At 41.2% G+C, this 27,797-nt stretch overlaps 1 protein-coding gene across 1 annotated transcript in view; it reads left to right on the forward strand.

Moving 5' to 3' along the window:
• Nucleotides 1-18,141, forward strand: part of LOC140241869 (uncharacterized) — a 32,098-nt gene extending 13,957 nt beyond the window's left edge. Inside the window, exon 2 of the mRNA XM_072321623.1 lies at nucleotides 17,861-18,141. Within this exon, the coding sequence (XP_072177724.1) occupies nucleotides 17,861-17,875 (15 nt within the window). The 3' untranslated portion in view covers nucleotides 17,876-18,141. The remainder of the gene's footprint in view (nucleotides 1-17,860) is intronic.
• Nucleotides 18,142-27,797: the final 9,656 nt, after the last annotated feature.

Below are 27,797 nucleotides of genomic sequence, written 5' to 3' on the forward strand. Positions count from 1 at the left end.
GACGCGTGGTCCGCTGTCTTACCGGGTAATTATCCTGTCAGTTTTGCTACCCGAAATGTGCTTGATTCACTCCGTTGTCCTGCTCTCTGGAGATGATCGAACATTAATGGAGTTTCAAAATTGTCATTTCGAGACACGAATATTCCCCCTTCTATTCGCGCGAATTGATAAAAACCTTCTTGATTAACCCAGTTGTGTGGCAGTGTATTATACACTTGTATGAGATTGTGGTAGCCTTCTGACGTCACGTGCACCAAGACTAAAGATGGTTAATGCCCCAGACGAATAACTATAAATTGGTGGTGTTGATACGAGTTCAGATTTCAGTTTGTAACCACATTGATTGTGCTATTGTGTTTCAGAGCTGATTATTTCGTCGTTGGTTGCTGTCTTCACACGCGGCTGATAACTCGGGCTAATAATGCACATGTCAAATTAAAGAAAAATCATTCACACGAGCTAATGAAGGAGCCTTGTATGGTTGTGTGGGTTGCAGAGTTTGGGCAGCTACGATCACAGTGATTGGATCTATCACGCCGGAGCAGGTGGAGTAAGAACACGTAATACGTTTCCTACCCTCTCCTGTGTGTGAGTCTCTTCCTTCCTCTTTCTCTCACTCATCCCGCCCCACCCCCTTTCCCCCTCCCCCCCCCCCCCCCCCGCCCATATTTCCATGTTCTAGAACCCATAAAGGCTTCAGGGCACTTCCCATCACAGAGCAGATCATAGGAGATTATAATCACAAACATTCGTTGCTGTTCTTGATGATGTCTGATAGCCATGACCCCATCAAAGAGTAGCAGATGTTTGTCATTGGTCACTCTATGTCTGTCTGTCGGCCTGTCTGTCTGTCTGTGTTTCTTTCTGTCTGTTTTTTTTTTATCACCGAGAACACACCTCACAATTGAGCTGCATTATGACCGACTTCCAGAAGAAATTAGGGAGTAATTATTAATGTATACTATGATGAAACTGAGAGGACAAAGTGTCATTTTTTGGTATGGAAGCGAGTTCTTTGTAGCTCGTGATTTTACCAATGGTGTAACATTATGGATAAGGAGGTATTCGATTTATAGTTATTGAGGTACAAATATCTCACAGATATGAGTCAACACCTAACTCAATTATCTTTTTTAAACCTTATTTCTTGACCGGGAGTATACTTTCGTTATGTAACAGATGAGTACTGTATCGGAAACGGAAGTTTGATTGAAAAATATTAACGAACCCATTGTGATTTCATATTATGCTAATACCATAGGTACATAATTAACGTGGCATGAAAGATGTATAATTTACTTCATATATGTTTACTCGTCATTCAAATAATTATGTACACTTCACTTAAAAGCCTGCACAGCAGGGAATCCATGTGAGAATATGCAAAGTAGTTTTCATTCACGCTTTGTCACTTTATCCCGTTGGCTTATGCTCATAACAGTACTTCACATTTGAATTAGTCATTTTAGTTGTACCTTGACGCTGCCAATCGTGTATAGTGTGATTATTTCGAAGAAAACATAGCCTGTCCTACATTATATTTATACGGTCAAATTTTGGCCCAGTGCTCTAGCCACGGGGTCGAGTTCGTCAGAAGACTAGTAGGACAAAGAGACGTCTGACATATATACGACGTTTCCTATGCGTAGGTGTAAAACGGTCGAGGACGCGCTGCCATCTTCGCAACGGTAAACCACATCCCAAGCTGCGCTGGCCAGAGGCAATTTCTGTGCACAGGTGTTCCGCGAGCAGAAATGCAATTTTCCCCGATCTGCCAATCCCGAGCCGCGCGCTCCGGTAAATGAACGTGCATAATCGAACGAAATGTTGTAGCACATAATATAGCTCGCAATTACAGCTGTGCCGGGCCATAATGCGAGAGCTTGGCGGGTCAAAATGTATGATTGGAGAGCGGGCGGAAGAGCCAGTCCGTGGCGAGGGGGAGGGAGATTGGATGAATTATAATTAGTGCAGGGGGTTTGTGTACATACCGGCCGCTATAGTGTGCTATACGCTTGACTGTCAAATACACTCGGTATAGTCACAGCCCCCCCCCCCCCACCCCACCACCACCACCACCGTTTAGAAGATTGACCGCGAGATATCGGGCGATATTCCGCCTCACTTCAGTAAATTTATTAACAAATGTGATACACGTCATTGATTTATTATTATTCTAGTGATATTGTTCTTTAGTATTGGTACAATTTCATGATCTCGCTCTCCCTCTTCCTCTCTTTTCCGGTCTGTCTGTGGTGTGTACAATACTATACAGACATAAAAAAGATTTATTCACATATTATTTGTTATTTTTGTGTGGAAAAAAAGGATCATCAGATTATCATTAATGAGGATCTAATGATCTACCTAATTATGTTTTCTTGTGAGTTGTATGTTAAGATACGCGAACACTACATGCCTATTTGTGTGATTGTGTGTGTGTGTGTATATTGTATTTTGTCACTTTCATAACGCTTCTGATTACTTCTTGCCACCTCTGTGGCTTACAGCGCATTGTTGGCTTGACTGGTAGTGGTAGCCATGTTCGCAGCATATATGGAATGACATTAGGTCGAATATCTTGCATCTTTCTGCAACTGCATCCCAGTGAATGTCTGTCCAGTGTATCAGATGATTAAATTTATAGGAGACTCGGAGAATTGATATACTCTATATCTTTTTTTTTTCTCGCCCAATAGGCTTTTTTTTTTACTAGAGTATTCAAATTCAATGATTTATTTGTAATGTAAAGACTTGAGAAGTGGCACGCTATTCTATAGGTTCCTACTCCATGCATCACCAATGCTTGGAATGTACTTTGCATGCAGTAGTTGTTGCCATGTCGGGCGAATCTCACCTTTATTGACCTTTCGAATCTTTTTTTTTTGGGGGGGGGGGGTAAGAATTCAGGAAGCGTATTTATTATTATTTTTAAAAAAGTATGTTAAAAGTAAAATAAAATAGTGATTGCTTTACTTAATTTGTCCATCCTTCTAGACGAAAATCCTGAGGCAAATCTCAAAGGAACTGTAGGAGGTCTCCAGACTCTGCTAAGTGCTGATGTACAAATTTCATCCATAGACCCCTTAGAATCGGAAGGATGAATAATGACGCGTGTTTAATCAATGAGGTACTCAGCTCTCCTCGTATCCCCTTTGTTTAGCTAAAGCTCCAAATACCCTTAATGTAGTAATAATGGATGTGTGATGAATTCAATTCTTGAATTCTCGTATATGAAATCGATGAAAAATCAAATTTTAAAGAAAAGTGTCATAACAAAATCGTATTACGCAGTAAGTGCGTTTTTGTTATAATCGTGTAAAAGTAAATGTCTTGTGAATCTATGATATGCTATTTTATGCAATAAGTTTGCTGCAGTGACCGTGGCTTTGTTAATATCTCTTCTGTATATGGGGTGGGCGTCTTGGCTCTTGAAGTTCAGAGGCAATTTAGGAAGGAGACCCCGGCTCGCCAACTGGGCTACCTGTTGAGCCATCAATTTGGTCCTGCATTGTTATAGGAAAATCTGCCGTGCGGGAGAGAATCCCCCTAGTAGCTAATGATTTATCTCAGATCGCGACGGCCGCATACCACAATCACCAACAACTAACACTGGGTCCCTGGAGAAAAAAAAAGGAAAAAATAGTGAACAGTTTCTATGACAGGACGAACTTGACTTTGGCCGAGATAAGTGACAACAATGATCCATAGAAATAGGAGTCTACTCGACCTCTAAAGATATATCTTAAAAGAATGCCTGATTATCTCAGGTCGATGAACCCTTCCTGGTGGTATTATTACAGTGGTGGGCCACCTGTGCCTCCGGAATATTATTCTGAATTTTGAGACGAGTTGTGCGGAATACTCGCATTCTCACGAGCTGGTCGCATAAAACACACTGACAATGAAATCTACCGAACGACATTCTTTCTTGTCAGTCAAGGGTGTACACAAATTAGTCCCGACGAGTTAAAGGGGATGGCTAGTAACTGATCAGTGGGAATCAGTGGGAATGCTGGGGGATGATTGTTCCAATTCTTGTGGGATTCAATATCTATTGTTGTGTGAAAATTATTTGCTTGAGAACGGTCTCATATTCAAGTAATGTGCAGTTTAATGCCCCGTCACTGTGCAAGCATGCTAAACTGGAAACATTAAATTGCACACTACTTGAATATGAGACCATTCTGAAGCAAATAATTTTCACACAACAATAGATACACAATGTACTCTTAAATGAATCCCACAAGGATTGGAACAATCATCCCCCAGCATTCCCACTGATTCCCACTGATCAGTTACTAGCCATCCTGGAAATTTCTTTCGAACGTATGTTTGCGACTTAAGTTACCCTAGAGAGATTATAAGATTAAAAAAAAACAAACATCCAAACACTCATGATGACAAAAGCTAGTTGCATGAATAAATGCATGAATAAAAAAAGTTGAAAACATATTCCTCGTAAACTTGAGATATTATGGTAGATGAAACTTTCAGATTTTCCTCTCCAGATAGAATAATTCACGAGTGTCTCTCGTTTCGTTTTCGCATCCGCAAAAAAAAAGAAGAAACAAATGTCTTTGTTTGTGTGATTGTTGTCCCGCAATTCACTTTGCATGAAATCAATACGCATTGACTTCATACGTATAAAACCCAACGTCAGAGTTTGTAGCAGATCAGCATTTTCATTTATGTAGTGTGCGATAGAGAGAACAGGAAACAAGAGTTTACGCACTTACTATATGTGTTGTATGATGAAGGGACAGTAAACAGTATAATCATCGTTGAACACTTTCTGCCAGAATGATATTGAATCTTGGCCCAGGTGTTTAATAAAAATCATTATACACTCGCACCTGCTTGTACTGGAACGGATGATAAGGGACGCGACTCTCGCATGTCGTCATTACATTGCATGGTTGTGGCAATCTCGATAGAAGGCCTATACTTTTTCTATCTGAGGTTTGGCACTGCGCATGCACAAAATCAGGAGATCCGTTTTGTTCTGAGTGGTGGGGGAGAGGCTACCCTGATTGATGGCGGTGGAACCTGCCGCTTCTGGGTTTAGTTAGTCCGATATCTGATCCCGTTGGATGTCATTGACCGCAATGGCGGACTGCGGTATACTCTCCTTCGAGCCTCGGGGAAGATAGCCAACCAGTGGTCGGTTGGCTGTTCGGTTGATTGGCAAGCGCTGGAATGCGACGAGGACGAGAACGTGAGTGGGGGAGTGAGAATAGTTCACCCCATTGTGTCTGGGATGTGGAGGACTGAGGCATCGAACTCACCAGCCCTCAGACCCCGTTTACAGTGCGGGGCCGGGCTCGGCCGCGGCTCGGCCGCGGCCGAGTCCGGTGGAATTCACCTCCTATAGGCCTATGTATTATGAAAAGCATTGTTATTCGTGCTGAGAAGCGTGTCGCGACTTCGTGTTTGACTGCCAGGTCAAGGAGTTCATGGTACAGAATGATGTTGTAGGGAATGTTATCTGTGCCGTAGTCTGCAGTCCGGCAAGGAGACTCATTAAACTTTCTGCTTCATATCGCAACTCTAAACTTCAGAAAATGCGTTTTCGAAAATAGTGAACCCCGTCAAAACCTTAGTGTCTTTCAGTCGATTCTGAAAATGATTCTTATAATGATGTGTAGAGAGCAAAATGCCGTTGGTCGTCCAGTCATTTCTCAGAGCCTGTTGCCCAGTCTGCGATTGGCTGACCCCCGGCTGCTATGACTTGCACTGTGATCACACTGCACTATCAGCAACAAATGCATCGATTTCAACTTTGTTATCAATGGGGCAAAAATCAAGATATCATTTCCTGATACCAGATGCAACGACCCCGGTTTTTTTGTTTTGTTTTGCTTTGTTTTGGTGTGTATGTATCTGTGTGTTTATTTCTTTCATGATAGCTCACAAATTTTCGAGGATGCTCACATTCTCCCACAAGTTTATGATATTTAGATAAGAAGAAATTTCATGATAATGGTAGTAGTTACAATGATGATATTGATATTAATGCTGATGATGATACAAATGACAGTTATATCAATTCTTGCCTTACTATGACTATGCATGTAGGCCTACTCATGTCCCCAGTATGACGTATTCTACTTCAGTGTAGCTTGCTTCCACCAGTACTGGCACCCACACGAAATCCATACTTTGATAACATTGCCTGTCCACCATGAGGGCGCTGTATAAATGGGGCATATATGTCATAACTCGAAACGCTTGTCTGTCCGTCTGTCTGTGAGTGTGTGTGAATGTGTGTGTTTTATGTGTGTTAGAAGAAGTTGGTTATGACTGGTTTTGTCATTTTATCATCGACTAGGTTGGTGTACATAGACGAGATGAATAACTCTCTCCAATGATACTGACAGTAATAACAGTAACGGTGATGATGATAATAATGATGATGATGATGATGATGATAATAATAATAATAATAATAATAATAATAATAATAATAATAATAATAATAATAATAATAATAATAATAATAATAATAATAATGATAATAACAAAAATAATAATAATAATAATGATAATAATGATATAACTGTGTTATTGCTATGCTGTAATTATCGTTATCATTACTTTATCATCATCATCATCATCATCATCATCATATTCATTTTTATATGACACCAATCAAATGTAAGATCGCTTTTTCTCCATTATTTTCAGGTTCCCTCCCCCTCCCCCTCAAAAGGAAAATTTCTTCCAATGTTTTGTCACCAATCGAGCAGGCTGCAAGACTGTAGTTCTCATGTCAGGAAACCGTGTACCAGTACGTCGGATCCTTATCACACTCCAGTCCGGTGCTTTTAAGATTAAAACCAACTAATGTATATTGATCCTCATCCTTACCCTTATTCCCTAAGATTGCTCGATTGATAGTGATTTTGTCCTCACTACCCAAGGTGGATTTTCCTGGATACGAGCGCTGCTGTTCCAAAGGGCCTTGCCGTTTCTCTAACTCCACCATTGGCTGGTTAGGTGTGAAAGGGAATTTGTCGATGAACATCTGATGAAGACGCTGGATAGAAATCGAACCCAGGACCTTTTCATCGAGTTTACGAGTCCAGTGAATTGTCCCGTATGCATATCACCACCTCCCTATGATACCACTGTTGCCACTGATCATAGTGCTAATGTTTGGTCGGAAAAGTATAGTCGGTTTAGCCCATGGGGGCGGGCTGATTTTGCTACGACACGCATTACCCATGGACATCTGCCCGAGTATACTCGGGACTCGTCCTCAACGGGTTAGTACTCAGTCGGAAGTTTTACTGGTACAACTCCAAGTGTGTTCAAATCGAGCCAAACAAACCGTCTTTTTCATGCAGTCAGTTGAATCGCGATTGAAATCGCGATACTCTCTCGGGGAAACGAGTGTCCCTTGCATTCCTGTCCCGCTTTGCAGTCACTGGCCCGAATTCTTAAAGCTGGAATAACTATTCCGCAGAATAGTTATTCCGGGGAATAAGTTATTCCGGGGAATAAATCGCGTCATTTTACGTCACGAGGGCCTGATTTGCATAAGAGGCGTAATAAATCGGCGGAATAAGCGGTGTAATGAAGTTATTCCACCTTTGAGAATTCGGGCCTATGTGTTTAGTAACAGTGTATGCCGTCTGCAAAAGTGAGGGGGCTCCCTACCCGCCCCTCCCCCTTCCTCTCTCTCTCTCTCTCTCTCTGCCACCTGCATCTGCACATTTTTGAACCTCGTGATTGTTCGGGAGAAAAAAAGAAGAAACAAAAAATATTTTCTGTCAAACATACAGAGTGAGTGGTAAGGCCTTACAAGGCAGCTGTGAGTGTGGCTAGTTTTCCAAAGACGGGCTGTTGATGCTGACGGGGCGAACACAAATGCCGTCTGCATTACTCACAGGTCGGTCCCTAGGTTAGTAGGTTTCACGATGATTCATTTTGATGACGGAATAAAAATCGGTTGTCAGGGTTCGATGGTGTCAGTGCTTTTTCCCCTCTTCTTCATAAAGCTCTACATAGGTAGGAATCCCTGATTAGACTCCAAATGGTATCTTGATAATTGATCGATCGTTGGAGAAGTCTTCCGAGTGTGCTAGACTGAAAGAAAGGTATCGTTGTCACAATGGGGAAGATAGAAATTTGTAGACGGACCCTGAGTGGGAATACTAGTATGCGCTGTGTGCTATAAATATGGCCACTGTAGTCACCATGCTCGGTAGCCTACATAGGAGTATGTATAGGCGCACTTGTATGAAATGAGTATTTCCGATTAGAATTTCAGGCAAACACTGCCTCAGTGAGGAAGGGCTTGAATGAAACCACGTGATCAAAGCAGCAGATCATATCAGTCGTTGGCATCGTATTTATGATGCCAGTAAGTAATCATTTAAAGAGGAAATCCACCCCAAAAATACATAAACTTCAAAAGAAAGAGAGAAATATTCCCTACATACCGAAGACAAAATTACAAAAATTGGACAAGAAATAAGGAAGACATATTTTGAAATTTCACATTTTTTCGGTAATCATTTCTTGACCAGTCCTTATAAATATTCAAATGAGCGAGTTGATGACGTCATACCCTCACGATTTTTCATGTATGTTATAGGCCTGTATGAAATTCGGAAAAATTGTTATTGTTAGCTAATACGAGCAAAAGCATGTTCTCGTACCAAGAGAGTTAACATTTGTTCTTTTTTAATTTTGGGTGTTTTTAAGGCAAGTTTTATATTCATACAGCTGAAAGATGACATTATTGTCATTTCTGTATGTGACATAAATAAGAAATTGTGAGAGCATATCAACATCGTCAACTAGCGCATTTGAATATTCATAAGGCCAAAAAAAAATTGTTTGTTTGCCCTTAATTGTCAAAACCCAAAAGGGTGGGTAGGTCGTTGTTTTGTTTTGTTTTGTTTTTTTTTTTTTTTTTGTACAATACCCTTTTTATCCATGTACTTTTGTTACTTTGGCAGGGCATCTCGTAATACATTCATCCTTCTGGCAGTATATCGAGTTCTAGTTCAACTTTGTACAGGATGTGGCGCAAGTTTAATGCACTCAAAACTCCAAGGGATTCATTCAAATTTACGTCTTGCCAGGGCCCGTATAGACGAGGCAGAAACACTCACTGACAAACACTTATAACGTTCATCTTAGGGCGCGTTTATCAATTCTTTTTCTCGGCAGAAACAGGTTTTCCAAACGGCTTTCAAGGAATTTTTACGAGTTGATAAATGCAAAGCTGTTTTGAATATGGGGTTCGGAAAGCCTTTTCGAAAGCCGCAAATTAGTGCTTTCAGAAACAGGTTTCCGAAACAGGTTTCCAGAAACCTGTTTCTAGAAGCCCTTTGAAGCAAGATAAACGCAAAGCTGTTTTGAAACGGCTTTGTACTGCGGTTACAGTATATGACCCCTTTTGTTAAATTTTGCAAACAGCTCCACACATCACAGCGCACACATCACATGCGCACAAATTTCAAATCCATTGTCTGGATAAGATGTCTGTGTACGCATGCGCTGGCCGTCAATTCAGTGTAGCTCTCCCAGGTTCCTCTCGACCGAGTCACGTTGAGTCATCAATTCGAACAGAAAGGGACTATTGGCAGAACCAAACGTTGCACGAAACCTGTTGTCAATACTTCAACTTCACTGGTAGGTCCTCAAATTGAAGAAATGTTTCGATTCTAAGTTGATATTTGTCCGCGATACTACTCTGTCATGATCCTGAATGCTACAGTCCGCAGCCCCATTACGCTATACGTATGGGGCTGCTGGTCGCAGTTAGCTAGCGCACTACCTATGCACGTGAGCCAAAAAGGTAGCTACAGCATGCAATGCATGCTATAAGACGTAGCCTGCGGCCCCGCGCGGCCCGAACACGATTACGACGGGTCGATGAGATTAAAAAATATTCTTAGACTTTTTTTTTCATTCTTTCTGTAGCTTAAAATGGATAATTTTGGGTTTAACACCGTTCACAAATTTGCAGAAGATGAAATTTGTTGGGGGAAAAAAACTTGAAAGAGAGAGAGAGAGGAAAAAAAAAAAACCCGACCAGAAATTTCCGTGATTTTCGGTCGGTCGCGAAGGGCAAACAAACCATTTTTTTTTTTTGGCCTAATGACTGGTCAAGAGATGTTTCCGAAAAAAATGAGAAATTTCAGAATGTCATATCTTCCTTATTTCTTATCAGATTTTTGTCATTTTTTGTATCGTTCTGAACGGAATATATAGAAGTATTTCCTCTTTAGTACAGCATTTTGCAGGGTATAACGCCATTTTAAACTCTCGAGACGTCCAGGAAGGTCATGGTCGATAACCTCTTTTAAATCAATTCAAGTAGTTTGTCCGATTTTTGTACGGGTTCACTAATTTTGTGCTTCTGTTTCGCTTACATTCCTATGCAACAGTAATTTCCATACGGGATTTTCTTCATCTTCATCCTTTAGAAAGAGGTTATAATGGGTTCCCACTATTATCCCATGCATTTTGACATCTTTCCATCTCTTTCGTAAAATACAAAAGCCACAAATTAACTTTTGAGTGTTAAACTCTTACTACTTCCACTATTGGTACTACTCACAATCTGCCTCAGACAATCCTTATAAATTAATTGGTTAGTTATGGAATCTCTTACTCTGGATGTAGGGCCGTTAATACACGTAAGGATTTTCTCCTTTGAGAGGGGAATAACGTTAGAAACTGTGATAAACGATACTTCATTATTCTAAATCGTCCGCTCCCAGAATCGGTACAACGTGACTACGTGACTCTTGTACTGCTGTTGTGGTTGAGTTTTTGTTTTACTTTGATATGTTTGTTTGTTCGTCTTGTCTATTCGTCTGTTTTTCTTGCTCCCTCTCCATCTCACTCTCTCCCTCCATCCTTCTTTACTTTCATATTCTACGCGGTGAGTGCTCCGAGGCAATCCTGCTTGAAGAATCAATCAGTGGAAGGGGGGAGGGGGGGGGGGGGGGGCTAAACCTTCATAGCACGGTACTTTTTACGACAGAGTCTCCGGAAACTTTCCTCTGTCAAGAGCTCAGCAGCTGCTCCGGGGAGAACCACTCTCTCTCTTGTGGTATCTTCACAAGCCAGGGAATAATGCGCGGAAATCCCCCTCGAGTCACCCGCATTGGCGTTCGTTGCGCGTGCGCGTCGACACGAAAACGCGGGACAGAGATGCGGGTTGGATGTCAACCCATCTGAGGACTCGGGAACAACGTTTGCATTGCAAGAAAGATGCATTGATTGTCCTCGACCGTCACTGGATGGCATATAATCGAAAGGTGGGGTGATGTGAGCAAGTTGCTTGGAGCGCGCCTCCAAGGTAGACACTGCATCAGTGCTGCTTCAAGCCGCCTGCGCGCACTCGAATTACAATATTTGGCGAGAGAAGAATTGAAAAATCTGCTGTCATCGAATTTTTCAAGCATCTTGTGAGTAACGCCAAGTGTTTTCTTACTCATGTTCGTCTCCAGGCAAAGGGGAGAGAAAGAAAAAAAAAAGAAACTAGAAAAAAAGAAGAAAATTATTTTTTTTTTTCCTCTGCGAGCGAAGTCGAAGGATTTTATCGATCGGCCTGCCCCCTAACACGCTGGCCCAGACAACACCGTCTAGAATTGTCAAGCGGCAGAGGCGCACATTGTTCAGTTCGTGTGGCAAAGCTTCTCCACAAAATCTGCGGGTTTGTTGAAGGCTGTAGTGTGTGTATGTGTGTGAGTGTGTGTGTGTGTGTGAGTGTGTGTGTGTGTGTGTGTGTGTGTGTATGTGTGTGTGTTTGTGTTTGCAAGAGAAAAAGAAAGAGATAGAGAAAGATAGTGAAAGAATAGTGTAGAAAGCAACATAAAACAAATGCTATCACATACAAAAGAGGTGGTATTTTCTTTCGCTTTTTTTTTTTTATCAGAGGTAAAATGTAAGAGATAAAAGCGCGCTAGATTTTTGACGTCCGTGAAGTGAGCATAGTGCGCTGGAACAACACTGCGTCGCTTTTCTAAATATCCATGTAGGCCTATAGGTTAAGTATCACTCCAAAGAACTCATCTAACAAACTGTACGGCCACACAATAATGAGAATCGTAATATCCTTCTCATTTGCAACAGATCCAGGTTCGACTAGCGAAAATTAAGTCGGTTTGTGTCGTAAAGAAAACAGAAAAACACTTAAGAAAACAGAAAGAAAGGAAGAAAGAAAGAAAGAAAGACGGGAAGAGTAAATCCCCAAACCATAATCATCCAGGAACACTTGTAACAGCTTATCACGTATCAGGCCTATGTCCTGAAAGGAGGAAAAAGAAATCACTGAAAATTGTTATGTTTTTCATCTACAGTCGAGATTTCTCAAGTAACGAGTGTTTTCAACTCTTGTGTTGATACACCACAACACATGTGTATCGTGGTGTGACAGTAAAGTATTAATGTGTCAATAGTGGATGACTGGCAAGAGCTGTAAATCCCGCCTCCGCCCCACCCCCCTTTTCTTGTCGGCGCGTTACGGGCGAACCTGATTCCTAGGAATGTCTCGGAGTGATTCCCGCGGGACCCAGCCCGCCACTACCCAGCCTCCCTCTAAGACGCGGGCATTTCAGGTCACGGTCGTTCTGGTATTCCGCGTCTGGTGGCTGGTTGATACGACTGGGATGGGACTGCGTAAAAATGGGCCCCTACCTCCGCAAAGCTCCCTTCTATTTCGAGGTTTTTCCTAATCCAGGTACCATAGTTGTTGTTGTATGTGTGGCCAGTTAACCTGATTGTTCAATTTCGCTCTAAAACGTGCTTTAGCTATCATTAAAAGAAAAAAAAAACGGTACCAAAATGAATGTGTCGTCATTTCATATTGGTCTCGAACATTAATGAGCTAGCTGCATTTTTCCCATTTTGTGACTTTCACTTGAAAGATATTTATACCCACCCCCCCCCTCCTCCTCGTCCTCATAATAATCTTGGTCATGATAGCTGTCACACTTTTCTGCAACCCTGTTGCACGCTGATTGCACACCGTCACCGTCATCAACTGCAATCAGCTGGTGGCATCGACGGGCTCGATATCGACGATCACCTGTCCGTCGTCGTTGGTTGCGATGCGATTAGGAGGGAGAGTGGTTCCTAACTCATCATCAGGCCCTAACTGGTGCGTGGGCCTACATCCTTTGACAGGTTGGTCAAGATGTCTGACCCTTGCAATGGAGTTACTGCCTGTTGTATCCCTCCCCCCCCCCCCCCCCTCCTCCCTCCCCCGCTCCCACTCCATAGGTCATGCATGAAATATGTCAGGTTTTCGTCTCTGGACATCTGCTCCGCAGAAAAATTGTGATAATCATAATAATGTGCAATATTATGTCGCATGTGATGTAGGAGTGATTTCTGTGTTATCATACCCGTGTCATGTGGCACTTCTGCTTTGACCCACAAACATGATAAATGGGCTGATTTTTCGATGGCTTCGGTGGAAGTCGACGTTTCTGCCGTGATCCCTGCAGGTGCCGACTCTAGTCTACTTGTGCAGACCACGATCATTTCATCCGCTGGTATAGAATCCGATGGCGACTCCCATGGCTGTCACCCTTCTGTAGACACAATATCCCCTGTTTCCTATATTGCTGCGTCGTTCAAGAAAGACGTGTCACCAGGAAAGAAAAAGAGGGATTATAAAGGGAGAGCAAGAACATCTTTCCCCAGTAGTAAATGTTACGAAAATTATGAAATTCGCTCTAGTATGCATGGATTCGCTCCTTTCATTCATTTGTCTGAGCCTGTACACGGCGGGTGAATGGGTTTGTTTGCATGTTGCCATGGTTACAAGGCCAGTTATTCTCTGATGACATTGCTTTCAGGCACTGGTTTCTGAAAGAGGATTTTCTCAGTTGAGGTCAAACGTTCGTACACTTGCCCACGTTTCGCACGATTCTTCGTCACATAGTTCATATCTGTTTTGTTTTGCTTCTATAGGCTTAAATCGTTCGTTTCGGTTTTAGCGCTTATCTTTCTCTTTTATTTTCCGCTGGTCCCGAAAATGTCAATCTGTCAAAGCAATATTAATTGACCCTGCCATCTTTGGCGGGCGTTTCGACCGCATATGGGCAGTAAATGTGATCTAACACTCTCAAACACACCATCTCCAAAGCCTGGGTGACTGTGACTGACAAGAATTTGACCCAACCACCAAGCGACCTTAACCTTGCCCCTGGTCACGAGGCACAGGTGGCATCCATGCCTCTTTCCCCTCCCCCTTTCTTTCTGCTCTAATGCTACTGCTCAGACGATAAAGCGGGGATGCTAACGACTCGTAGGCTCGAAGATTGACATATATCAAGCTACTCTTCGCCGTAATTGCCCCTCTGCCGCCACTTTAAAAAAAAGTGTCCGCTTGTTGTTTGGAGTCTCCACCAGCTTTGACTCGTTTGACAGCAATATGGAAAGAAAGAAAGAAAGAAATAGAGTTAGGGTCAAGGACGGACACTTCGCCTTGTTGGAATAGTTAACGAGGTCAGGTGCCTATAGCGAAGACAAGGACAATGACGAATCGCTTGCTGCCAGCATCCATCAGTGAAAGCGAGAGTGACGATGAGCAAGGAGGAAGCAGTCTATTCGTTCAAGCTCTTCTTCCAAACTTCCAAGAAATCTGACCTGCAGACGGGAAGTGACGTCACCCAGCTCGCGGTTCATCATCAGCGGCTCTAACGTTCAGTCGCTGTATAGGATGTAGACGCGAATAAAAGCTCATGCAACTACGTGTACTTCAAACCGATAGTGAATTTGATGATACACCTAATGTTCAGTACGTGAGCAGTCAGATCAGGCAAAACAATAAATGCCCTTGCATGATCGCAGATTACGTCAAATGTATACGAACATTATTTTAGCAGCTTTCAACCCCACCGTGCCCGTTTACACAAACATTAGCATGATCTGTCATGCACATTGACTGTTCCCATCGTCGGCATCAATGGCTATGAGACTGGTTACGGCGAGTATTGATTTGACGGGAGAAAATAATGGACCTGTACTGATAAAACCATGCCTTCATTCGAATTTGACTATAGTACTGTAATATCATTCCTTGGCATCTGCAATGATCATCTCTCATCACATGTGAGCTCAAATAGTCTTGCCTACAGAGGCGCATAATTTCCCACAACCAAATCAAAATGCCAAATCAAAATGCCAACCTGTCGCCTCGACTTCTTGAATATGTTATTTCATACGTCAGGATTTTCACTCGGGAATAAATAATCCATCTATTCCGTTTCTGTCACCAAATCATATTTCTTCATAGTGGTATTTGATAGTGAGCGCCAGGTTGAAACGCGATCTTAAAGGGACATTCCAGACGATTTTCATAATTTCACATCATGTAGTACATAAATTGACAACTCCATGTATAGATTTGTGGAATTTATTGTGGTTCTTGAGCAGAGAAACAATACTTTGAAAAACCTTAAACAAATTACAATGAACAAGGATGATGACATAGGAGGTTCACATATTTCAGAAATGTAGCAGTGTAATTCCATTACAATACCGCTTGCTTGCGAGTTCACCTGTGTATAATCTATGCATGCCTTCTTCTTTTGTTCTGCTTCCTTGAGCCCCAACTCATGCATTCTTATGGTGACTCTGCCATGTCATCATCCTTGTTCATTGCAATTTGTTCTAAATTTGGAAAATATTCTTATCCTTCATCCCAATTATCACAAATTCTGAAACTCTGTCCTCAGCAGTACAACTGATTTACAGTTGTTCAAATGTAAAAATCTGAAAATCATCCGGAGGTCTCCTTTAACTTGGAAATACCACTCCACGCACGAGATTACTTTGGTAAAAGATGGTGTAATCACAGAATCATGATAATCTAATGTTTAATCGCAATCACAAGAAATGACAGTCATAGACTTAAAAAGTTGGCTAAATATAAAATTCTCTCATGAGAACTGACGAAGAGAAAAAGGGACCGATAATCATAACTGAGTTGATGGGAAAACGATTTCTTGCCTCAGATTACTCTCATTGCTTTATAAGCACAAAAAAAAATAATAAAGAACGAATCATGTTCCCTCTCACCTCCTCAATTTACAGACTACAGTACCGTTCTTCTGTCGTAGCTGAGTTTTAACAACTCTGCAGTACTGTGACCCAGAGAGGATTCAATAATTCATCGCATGATTTGTTAGGGTTGATGGGAGACTTGTGAGGCGAGAATATTATCGTGACGTCATCTAATTTGCGTGATATACACCTGTGATGAATGCTTTTGTTTCGTGAAAGCACCAGACACTCTGAAATTCCGTAACTCTCTTACTAGTCTTTGATCTATTTTCCTGACACTTTTGCCATTATATTTGTTTGATCGCATGGCTCTGTCTATCGAAGCCGGCACTAATAACATGGGGAGATAAAATGCTCCCAAAATTTGCATTCAACCCCGTGTCGTATTCTCGTCACAAGTGGCGAGTTTTTCGTGGACAAGGGCAGTTCATGTTCGCATCCGTGTCAGACTCTCTTTGTAACACCCTAACTATTATCATCAATTCATCCGGTGCCCATCCTGCCCTTCCTCTCCTGACATCTCTTTATTGGAAGAGGGCATCACTAATGGTGTCTGATACGGAGAGGCCTCTATACGGCCCCATGACAACACCGTTCCATCCACGACATACGTGTACTATAGGGGAGGCAAGTAATGAGGTAGCGAAATCTGTCATCAGAACCTTATATCAGATTCTCTTGTCGACATCATACATTCTGGCCTGTCATACTCTCATACGAGCGATGGGGGGGGGGGTGGTGGATAGAGGAAAAGAAGAAAGAGAGGAGAAGATGGTATGGGGAAAGATGGAAGAGAATGAACTAGGAGAGGCAATATAGGAGAAACGAGGGGAAGGGACAAGAGGTATTGATAAGAAGAAGCAGGGAGAGGGATGCTTTCGTCTAAAATAGCGCGAATATCCGTTGCATGAGCACGATCAATCCACGTTATTGTAGGTGTATGAAAGAAGCAGAAAGACGGGGGAGAAAGCGAGACACCGGACCAAAAAAAGAGCGCCAAAACGCAGCAATGTAAAGCTTACAGCCAGTCGAAATGGTCGTTGCGATAGTTTAATTTTGTAGGTACAGCATGCGGTCTTCTAATTATTCAAGGTAGAGAGGCTGTTTTTTGTGCTGCTTTGCTGCTTTCAGTTCGAGCGGCTGGCTCATTGATCGGGGAGCAGCGCCCCGGGGACCGAGCTCGCACGCGATGCTGGAAAACATCTGTCCACATGGCCGGATTGTTGTCATGACTACTAATGGTCTTCCAGGCTTCTCGCTCCCTCTCCTCCCTGTTCTCCTCTCTACCTCCTCTCTCCCCCTCCCTCTCTCCCTGCCTTCATCTCTCCCATCTCTTTCTGTCTGTGTTCGCATTCATTTGCCCGCGTCGTGCCCAGCCATTCATCTCTTGACTGTACAAATCCTTGTGTCACGTCAATCCATCAGATTCTCTACATGTTCTCCCTCCCCACCTCCTCTCCCCTCCCCCTCCCTCTCCATCTATTTGGTATGCCACCGTGCGCAGAAGGACGCTGAGATTGGCTACGTCTGATTATTATCAGCGCTTCAAATCAAGATCGCTGATAGCATTATGATCATTTCATCATCTTAACCCTCGCACACATATACGCAGACACACATACATCCACACAAACAAACACATGCAAACACAAATCAACACAAATCAACACAAAGCCTCGATTCAATATTCTACTTATGTTCACAGTAAGAAGTCGAGTATTTTATGATGAATATAGTAGGCCTATGTCCCACAATGCTGCAACATTGCTCAGTATTTTGTTAATCACATATCTCGGGTTTTGTCTCCCGCATGCAGGGTGCGATGGAGTAGCGTGGATAAATCAAGATGGCGAGATCCCCGGCAACGAAACAGCTGATGAGCGGAAGAACAGGAGCACAGACCGGCACGCGACAGACTCAACAGAGCCCTCTAGAGAATCATCGCGGCCATGATAGAACCATAGAGGTTGTAGCTCCAACACTACGGCCTAGGATGTAACTCCATGATATTACGAGGCCAGAGTCAACTAGGAGGCCGCAGTCAACGCTATAGTACCTCCATGAATAAAGCTCGCGGGCTCACCGCATTGTTACGGAAAGAAGTCATCAGAAAAATGATTTGTTGAATATTGGGGGGGGGGGGGGGGGGGAGGAGAGGAGGATGAGTTGGGTTATCTGAACATTATGTTAGGGCGCCAGCTTTAGGGTATCACACTTCGTGCGTACAGTTACAAATTGAAGTGCAAGTCGTCTACACTATGGTCAAGATTACTTTGATAAACTTAGGGAAAAGTCAGAACCAACAAAATGGAAGATGTTTTGTCAAAAGTCGGACATCACGTAAGAGAGTTATGGTATTCCGGTTACATAATGTTTTTAACGACTACACACAAATTTGAAGTGACGCTAATAACGATCCCCCAAAATTCTCCCATCGATATGTACACACAAAAAATATCAAAATCATTTTTGCGTTTATCGTTGATGTAGAAAGAAATTAATCTTTTCCCCCGAAAAGTGACCGTTGCTATATACAATGCATTATCGGCTACTGCAAGACTAATTATTTAATGTAGATGATTCATCTTATTTTCATTGATGAAATTTACCGTAGCGGAGATTTGTCTGTAGTCAACTGGGATGATTGTGAGGTGATTATACCATCGCCTGCCATTAAACAGTACGTGGTTGCACCTCTCATCGCTGATCGGTGAAAGCTTCTACAATAAATTTACTTACTTTCGTGAGGTTCGACTTTGATACAAACTCTACGATTCTTTTGTTAGATTATATTCGTGTTCATGAAGGTCAACTTGATCTTGGAGTGGAATGGCACTTCAGGTGCAGTTTCAGTTCACCCAACAACATCAAATAGGGAGCTATGAAACGCTATAGGAAAATGAATCCCAAACAGTATATGCCAAACATTGGCATTGCTTCAGCATCACTGCATGCATGAGTTTGCTCAGTAGCTATCATAGCAATGTGGTCATTGCTTCCCAGGTTACCCTTCCCAGTCAAGCAAGTCATTTATGGGTTATTGTAACCTACGAAAAAAAAAATGGTGTGTAATTGATACTACTTACCATGTTATGACCACATCCAGACGAAACGGTGTAATCATCACCTTCAGATGGACTTCCAATGTGTTTCCATGGCGACGAAACGTCGGGAGGATCTAAAGAGATGATTGATGACCCTTGGAGAATTGTATTGCTGTATGATAGAATGACAGTCAACTGATGTCTATGGACTATTAGGCGGTGAGGTTCATTTTTAAGAGGGGGAGAAAAACACATGTTGATTTGAAATCTTTAGGAATCGTGTGTGTCTTGTCGTAATAAAACACGTTATTATTTTTGGAGGGACTGTCTAAAACATACCAACGAATTGCGCTTCAACTTTTTCGCAAAACTTCCAATCCATTCAAATTCGTCAGTGGTACATTTTAATCATCGTGGTACATTTATTTAGAGAAGAGTAATTGTATGCACGGTACGAAAGCACATAGTCCTTCAAATGTGCACTTTGATTTCATAATTTGTGGCATTTTTGGAACGTGCAACCGCGTTAATGAACATAAGGAATTTTTGAATACAGCTGAAGTTATTATGAACAATATCCATGGCTAGGGGATAAGAAACACAGATTTTATTGCCACCACATGTTTAACAAGCAGATATGGGTTTTTGCAACTCAACAGCACTCATTGCCTCGATTAAACACTACAACTTCATACTATACGCAATTCTGCAAGGAATATAAATGCCAAAATATAAATACAGGGATAAAAGTAGTGCAAAGAGTGTCAGTACGTGAAATGATTATTGTCTCCCTGTTGCTTTAGTCTAGTACTGTTTGATATATATATAAGCTGAATTGTATTTTGATAGATCGTGCAGTATTCAGCACCTCCAGCAATGACCCACAGATAAGTAACAAAATATTGTGCCAAACTGAATGCTAATGAATGTACGGATTTAGACGCGCACGTACAGTTACTTCTATCTTCACTTCATTGATATAAACAGGTTATCGTAACCATATAGGTGGATATTGATATAAGTTGTGTTTATTCAATCGTAACAGGAGTGATATTCGTAGAATCATGTGACACCTGAGTTCATTGAACTTCGGACTTCATGAGCACATTCGCCATCAACCAATGCCTGTAAGGTCGAGGGTGATTGCGATATTTTGTAATTTTAGTCAGTGCAATAAGGGACCACCAATGTTATTCTGAATTATGCTGCGGTTCCAATTGAGTACGCGGAGAACACAATCATTGAGAAGGGGTGGATGCCCGAAAAAAAAAGAAAAGAAAAAAGGATGATATGTACACAATCGAAGTTTGTTGTCATAGCCCATGGCGGGCGAGCGCAACATGAAGATAGGCAGTAAGAGCTATCAACGTTAATCCGCCACTTTTATATCATGCCCTCCTTTGGCATCTTGCAGACATTTATGGTTACCATGGTAACATTGGACGGAGCCAAACTCGGTAATATTGGACCCGGAAACGTGATTCGTGTGGTTGTACAGTACGTTATATTCAATGAAAAAAAAAATGGATTTAGTAGGCCGGTTCTTGTAAGGAAACTGATCCACTTCAATTATGTGTGTGATTTTAGATAGAGGAATAATCTTGTCTTGTACACCTTTGTGAAATGTTTCGAGTGTTCGTGTGGGTGTAACATTATAGAAAGTTGAGTGATATCTCCCAGACGTTTTCAACGCTCAGAGCGAAATGTCGGCGTGGATTAAACCAATGATGTGTCGAAATCCCGCAATGAAAAACAGAAAATCGCGATAACTCGAAGAAGTTTTGAAAAAATGTGGTTACAGTGACCAGATTCTATACCATTGAGAGCAGTGCTCTTTCATATGTACTGTACTGCTGTTGATGGAACCGTTTCATTGGATGTTTCTCGAGAGTTTTTATTATTAACTGGTATATTGTTTTGAAGAAGTCGTGACTAAAAGGGAAGGTAGACAATTGACACTTGCTCAGTTATTTAAACGGCATAATGATTGTGAAACCAACTTCAAAGCAGTCTCATTTGTTGTCTTACAAATCCTCGTCCCCCACCCCATGTGATTAATGTTTTAGCTCTCTTTTGCAAGTCCCTGTAGACTTCACCATTATCTTGTGCGAAGATGATGACAATGAAGTAATACTGACAATCGCTTCGACCAAAATGCGCCTCTACCTTGTTTATAGGAACGAAATTATGCAAGTGTATTTTTCGTTGAAGGGCTCCACGTATTTTCTGTTCTCCTTCCAAAATAAATGTTATAACCGTCTCATTGTGGGTAAGGTGACGATATGAATGTAGTGACTTTGTCGACCTCGCAAAACAAATTTTAATCTATACTGAGCTCATCAAATTCTCTTCCCCCAGGATCTTCGTCCCGTCCCGCCCTGTCCTGTAAAAAGAGGGGCATACAAATAGGGTCATACAAATAGGACCACTATAATTATACATTAAGAGGACTTAAGGAAGAAGAACAATCGGGACGTGTTCTCCCTATCTTACTCATGCTTGATTTTATCTTAAAATGCTTTGTTTTCTGTATAGGCCTCTGATCCTCGGAAAAAAAATCTTTACTTAAACGTTGACTTTGTTCAATGTGTTCAATTATGCAAGTTTCTGTTCTAATGAAAATTCGATACGGGCAGCAACTTAATTGTTAGACATTCCATTTAGAAGTATAGTGGGGAGGAATGCTTTGTTCATGTTATTCTGAGTAACATTATCCCCATCGAGCTAATACAAAAAGTTTGCTGTATCTTTTGATCAATGGCTCTTAAAGGTTTAGTGTATTGTGATTTGTGGACGTCGGATGCAGTTGTTGTAAAGGGGTAATGATGTCACGACTGGATTGCCCCTTCTGTAAAGGAGGGTAAAAGTGCTGTTGTTGTTGAAAGAGGATAATGCTCTATCACCTCCTCCCACTTTCCTCTTTGGTATTCAGTCGCCTCCTCCTCGTATTCGTCCTTCCAATTGTCACCTCATTTTTCGCTTCTTCTTTTCTTATTCTTCTTATCAGTCATTATTAGCATTATCATTATTGTTGATGATATCATTTTCATCATCATCATCATTATCATTAATATAATTGGATTTGAAATTATTATTATTATTATTATTATTGTTATTATTATCATTATTGTTGTTATTATTATGATTATTATTATTATTATTATTATTATTATTATTATTGTTATTATTATTGTTATTATTATTATCATTATTATTATTATTATTATCATCATCATCATCATCATCATCATCATCATCAATGTTGTTGTTGTTATATTGGTCAATAATCTTGTTTTCCTTCTCCCTCCTTATCCTCCTCTTGAGTTGCACCTTTGAATACTCGGTTTCTTGTGGGACATGCTCCGATTGTGCGAATGGTCCACGGCGATCAATCTTTAGGAAGGCATTTTGGGTTGCTGTATAAGAGCAAAAGAGAACAATGAAGAAACGACGTGGCTTGTTTATTTTTCCTGTCTTAAAAACGATTGTGATTACTAATTGATTTTAACTTAAGTAATCCTATCTAATATTGACTGCGATTATATTGATCACGCATAATCTTTTCTCCATGTCCTGTCCTAAACTATAGTGGAAAAGATCACCTCCGCTGCTGTTTGTTTGTTTTTTTTTTCTATTCATTCAGGTACACGTTGTAGATAATTGTGTAATGTCGCCACCGTATGAAAAAAAAAATGGTTAATTTCTTGTTACTGTTTAGTTGGAGATACGAAGTGAGGTCTTTTCAATAATTGATTGAATCCTGTCTTTGATATAAATGACTACCTCTCGATCGTTTTATTTTTTATACTTTCATTTTTGTATCAGCATTTGAAGATGCGATATTTGTACCTATCTCGTATGTCATGAATATATTGGTTGCGTTATGATATTACTTTTCGATTATAAATTTTTGTAAGGTGTTTGACGATGACTGTTGCCGAAAGAGTGAGATGCAGATGAGCGACAGTTGTTTTTTTTTTTTTCTTTTAGACAACTTGAGTTTGGAGCAATAATTCTCAAAATGTAAAATCAAGAAATGGTCATAATTTCTTATGGTAGCCCACATATCTACCGCTATTAACACATCCTGGCAATGGTGAAGATGCAAATTTAAACCACTGTGTGCCAGTATAATGACACTGTAGTCCACGTGACACAGAGCCATTGCCATGTAAACTATTCAGTAAGTTTCACATTTGTCATCATAATATTGGACATGCCGTTGCTCCTCGATTATTCGGGCAGATGTGACGTAATGTACACTCATCGAAGTATAAGCCCCCATATAGGACACCCATACACTCGCGACAGTAATGCCCTGCTGATGAACGCACAGCAAGGCAAAAAGAATCATTGCTTGATGAACTCATCATGCACAATCATAAGGTTCAGTGCCATGTATGCAGCAGTGTCATTATTTGACTCAAATAAATTGCATTTTTCTGTCCTCGTTGTAAACTGGCTCATACGACGACTGTGTTTCGTTTTATCGGACGTCCATAATTTTTGAGAGATGAGTGTGAGTACAGTTACCTCCGCCATTGACGAGGTTCTTTTCGCAGGCGTTTCTTTGTCTATGTGTTTGGTAAAAGGTGACTGGATAACTGGGGAAAAGAGAGATTTTTTTTTTTGCCCTTGATAAGTCATTCAGGCCTAACAAAGCAGGAAAAGTGAGAATGATACAAACTGAGAGACAGACAGTGAATACATCATTGTGAAAAAGAGGGCCCGCAAGGGCGGAAGTGAATGATGATGCACATCAATGGTAGTGATGATGATGGTTGTGATACTACTACTAATGCTGCCTGCTGCTGCTACTTCTACTTGTACATTATACTGCTGCTGCTTCTACATGTACTACTTCTACTTGGACATCACCACCACCAACACCACCACCACCACCAACAACAACAACACCAACACCACCAACTCCAACACCACTACTACTACGTATTGTACTACTACTACTACTACTACTACTACTACTACTACTACTACTACTACTACTACTACTACTACTACTACTACTACTACTACTACTACTACTACTACTACTACTACTACTATTACTACTACTACTACTACTACTACTACTACTACTACTACTACTACTACTACTACTACTACTACTACTACTACTACTACTACTACTACAACCACTATCAAAAATGATGACAGAAAAAGAATACTACACACCATTACCCCTTGATAAGAATTTTAACGAACATAATAAAACCTATACTTGTGGTATGTCATCGTTCATGTCATCTTCTTTCCTCTTCTTTTTTTTTTTTCTTTCTTCTTTTTCCTCTTCTTTTCCTTCTTCTCCTTTTTTTGTTGTTGTTAAGCTTAATCAAATTCCTGCAGTAAACTATCCGAGGTAAAATTCATGCAGTTATGGAGAAATTGGAGTTATTGGCAGTGTAAACATGTGGTAAGACCATGATGTTTTCTTCGTCGACTATGTAAGATTCACATGGCATTAAACATCGCACATAGAGAGACGAGCAACGATATTAAAGGCAATTAATGTTACGGGGCATGAGGCCCAAAACAGACCTACACCGATCTTATCGACCGGAGCCTACTTTCGTTTTCTCTGTATCCTCTCAATAGTTCTCCCCCCTCCCCCATCCCCATCCCCCTTCTCATTTAATTTCTCACAGTCGCGCTAGATCTACTTCATTCTTTCCTGCATCCGCAGCCTCTCTCACTGCTGCGCTGCAGGCCAGGCCATTAGCAGGAGCCGAAAAACACCTGGCAGAGGCGAGGCCCAAGACAGATCAAAAGGCTCGCTGAGATGTGTTCCATCGCGCTCCTGTGCCCACGCACGCCTGATTAACTCTCATCCCGCATCCTCATGAATAAAAGAGCAGAATACACGGATGCTGAAGAGAACAGAAAGAGATAGAGAAATACAATGAGAGTGAGAGATGGAGGGGGTGGGCAGATATGGGGGAGGGGGAGGGAGGGAGTATTAACTATATGATCTCATTTTGGAGGAACTGTGTGAAATAGGGAACCTCGGTGGCAGATGAGAAAAAGCGATCAGGCAGAACAAATAACAGAAAGTACAGAAATGAGGGAGAAAAGAGGGAGGGAGATAGAGATGCCAGGTGAGAGGGGGAGAGTTAGAGGGTAGAGATGAAAAGTGTGTGAGCAGGAAAGCAGGGGAGTGGCGGTTAAGGTCATCGAGCTGTCTGAGGTGTTCGACGCCTGGTCCGTCGCTTAACTCTTCTAAGTCCCTACCACATCATGTTGCATGTATACATTGCCAATGATACAGATGATTTTAAGTTGGTAGATTATACGCGTACCGCGGGGGAAGCCACGGGCAAAAGAGTAACTATCAGGTGGTTTTATTGTATTCTCTTTACATGTGTGTTCTAAAAATCAAGCCGCGTTTGAATGGCATCATGGAGCTTACTACATGTAGGGCTACTCCCTATATCCCCCGCCATCTTTCTCATCGTAATAAGATATGCGGTTATCGATCGATACAGTTTGTCAATGCTGCCAACCAATAATAAAATGTCGACGACGGTAGATGTTGCTCCGGTGCTGTTCAATGGCTTACATGACGTGAGATGCCTTCAGAAAGAAATTTTAAATCAGTTACGTCAATGGCACAGGTGCTCCCGAATGACATTAAATTAATCGTCGCGAATAACACACGGCACATTCGTTTATAAAGTGTGCAAGTCTTCGGCGTATGCATTTACAGTATTTCCTTCACATGTTTTCAAACCAACGCCAAAGTCACCCTCCCGCCCCCCCCCCCAAAAAACAACAACAACAACAACAACAAACAAACAAACAAAGATTGCCAAAGGTGCGCCCAATCTTGCAGCAAGTAGGAAGTACGCAAAGCACATTTCAGTTTCACATGAAATGGATAAACAATTCCATTGACTAAGTGGATCAAAACGGAGACTAAGTCAGTACTAATTAGAATACATCTACAGAGTTTGGCCAGTGTTTGACGTTTTTTCTTCTTTTTTTGGGGGGGTCTGGTGGCCCGTTTAGATCACTAATCTTTACATCTAAAATTTTGGTGGCCTGAAAAGATATCTAGTGACCTGAAATAAAAGCAAAAGTGACGAACCATTTTGAATCTTATTAATTATCATTATTTAATCTTATTAATATTATTATTAATTATCTTAGTTGCCCGATTGGGCCATCAAAATATTGAGTTGGTGGCCCAACAATTCAGTCAATCCAAATAGTGATATCAATTATCTCTGCATCCATCCATGTGGTGGTATTTCAAGTGCAAGACCAAGAAAATACTTGTTTCACATAATGCAAGATAACTTCTCGCCTGACATGCCTGAAAAGGTGTGTAAACCACAACTTCTGCAACTCTAAAAAGTATTTGATACATCAAATATCCCACTTTTACTTCTTCTTCTTCTTCTTCTTTTTGTTATGAAAAAGGGGTATCGTAGAATACCTTAATAAGCAAATTTACTTCTGTTTGTTTCGGATCTGTTTCTGATGTAACTTAAAAACAGTCGCCTCGTATACATCCATCTTCATGGAAATGATCATGAAAGATTACAGAGCGCTCTTCCGCCAAGGCCATGCTGTCAAAAAAAAAAAAAATACACATGTAGTTTACAACACTACTTTGATCACACCTACTTACAGTACACAGTATACACTCACTCATACCACGGAGCAACTACGGTGTAGTATCTTCCATGCTCATTTCCGCTAGTATACATATATATATATATATATATATATATATATATATATATATATATATATATATATATATATATATATACATATACATGTATATATATATATTTTTTTTTTCGGTCACGCATCATCCCTCTTTCATTCGCCGGTTCGGAGTTAGCTCACGCGCACATGGATACAAATGACCGTTCTCTCCCTTTCTCTCTCTCTCCCTCTCTCTCTCTCTCTCTCTCTCTCTCTCTCTCTCTCAGTTGGTTAGGTATTTCACTTGTCTTCAAAGCGACAATGATGCATAAGCTTGCCCGACGCAATAATTTACGGAATTCATGTTCAAACAAAGAATGAACTTGCATAGACCATTTGACCAGAATAATCCGTCGATCAACACTTCGGGAAGCATCCTTTTTATTGTATCGCACTGAGTGCACTAACCAACTTTTTTTTTTTTTTTTAACCCTATTGATATTGCAGGGCTCCACATTAACTTTTATTTTTGGTGGCCCAAAGGCAAAACATCCAACCTTTTTTTGGTGGCCCGATCAGGCCACCAAATCCTCCATTTCTTAAATTTTGGTGGCCCGACGTGCGTGTTTGGTGGCCCCGGGCCACCGGGCCACCGTTAGTGTCGAGCCTGGATATTGTCAAATACCAGGCTGGGCTGTCATGTGGGTGTATTGGAAAGCACGATTTAGAAAAATAACATAAAGGATAATTTGTATTAAAGATGCTTATCTCAGTGAATTCAAAACATAACACCCCTTGGGTAATAGAAAGCACCAACATACTAAGAGTATTCTCCATGAAGATGTGCCTAAGAGGGCATGTACCCTAAACCTTCCCATGACAGTCGGCAGTCCACTAGACCCAGACACCTTCATATCGTCGGCTGAGAACCAAAAGGACACTACTGCATTTTTTTTTTTTTTTGGGGGGGGGGGGGGGTTGTGGGGAGTATTGAATTATTTGTATCATGTTATAGAGCTTGATCTTCTCTACATC

Source organism: Diadema setosum, chromosome 18 (assembly GCF_964275005.1).
Source record: "Diadema setosum chromosome 18, eeDiaSeto1, whole genome shotgun sequence".
Classification (NCBI taxonomy): Eukaryota; Metazoa; Echinodermata; class Echinoidea; order Diadematoida; family Diadematidae; genus Diadema; species Diadema setosum.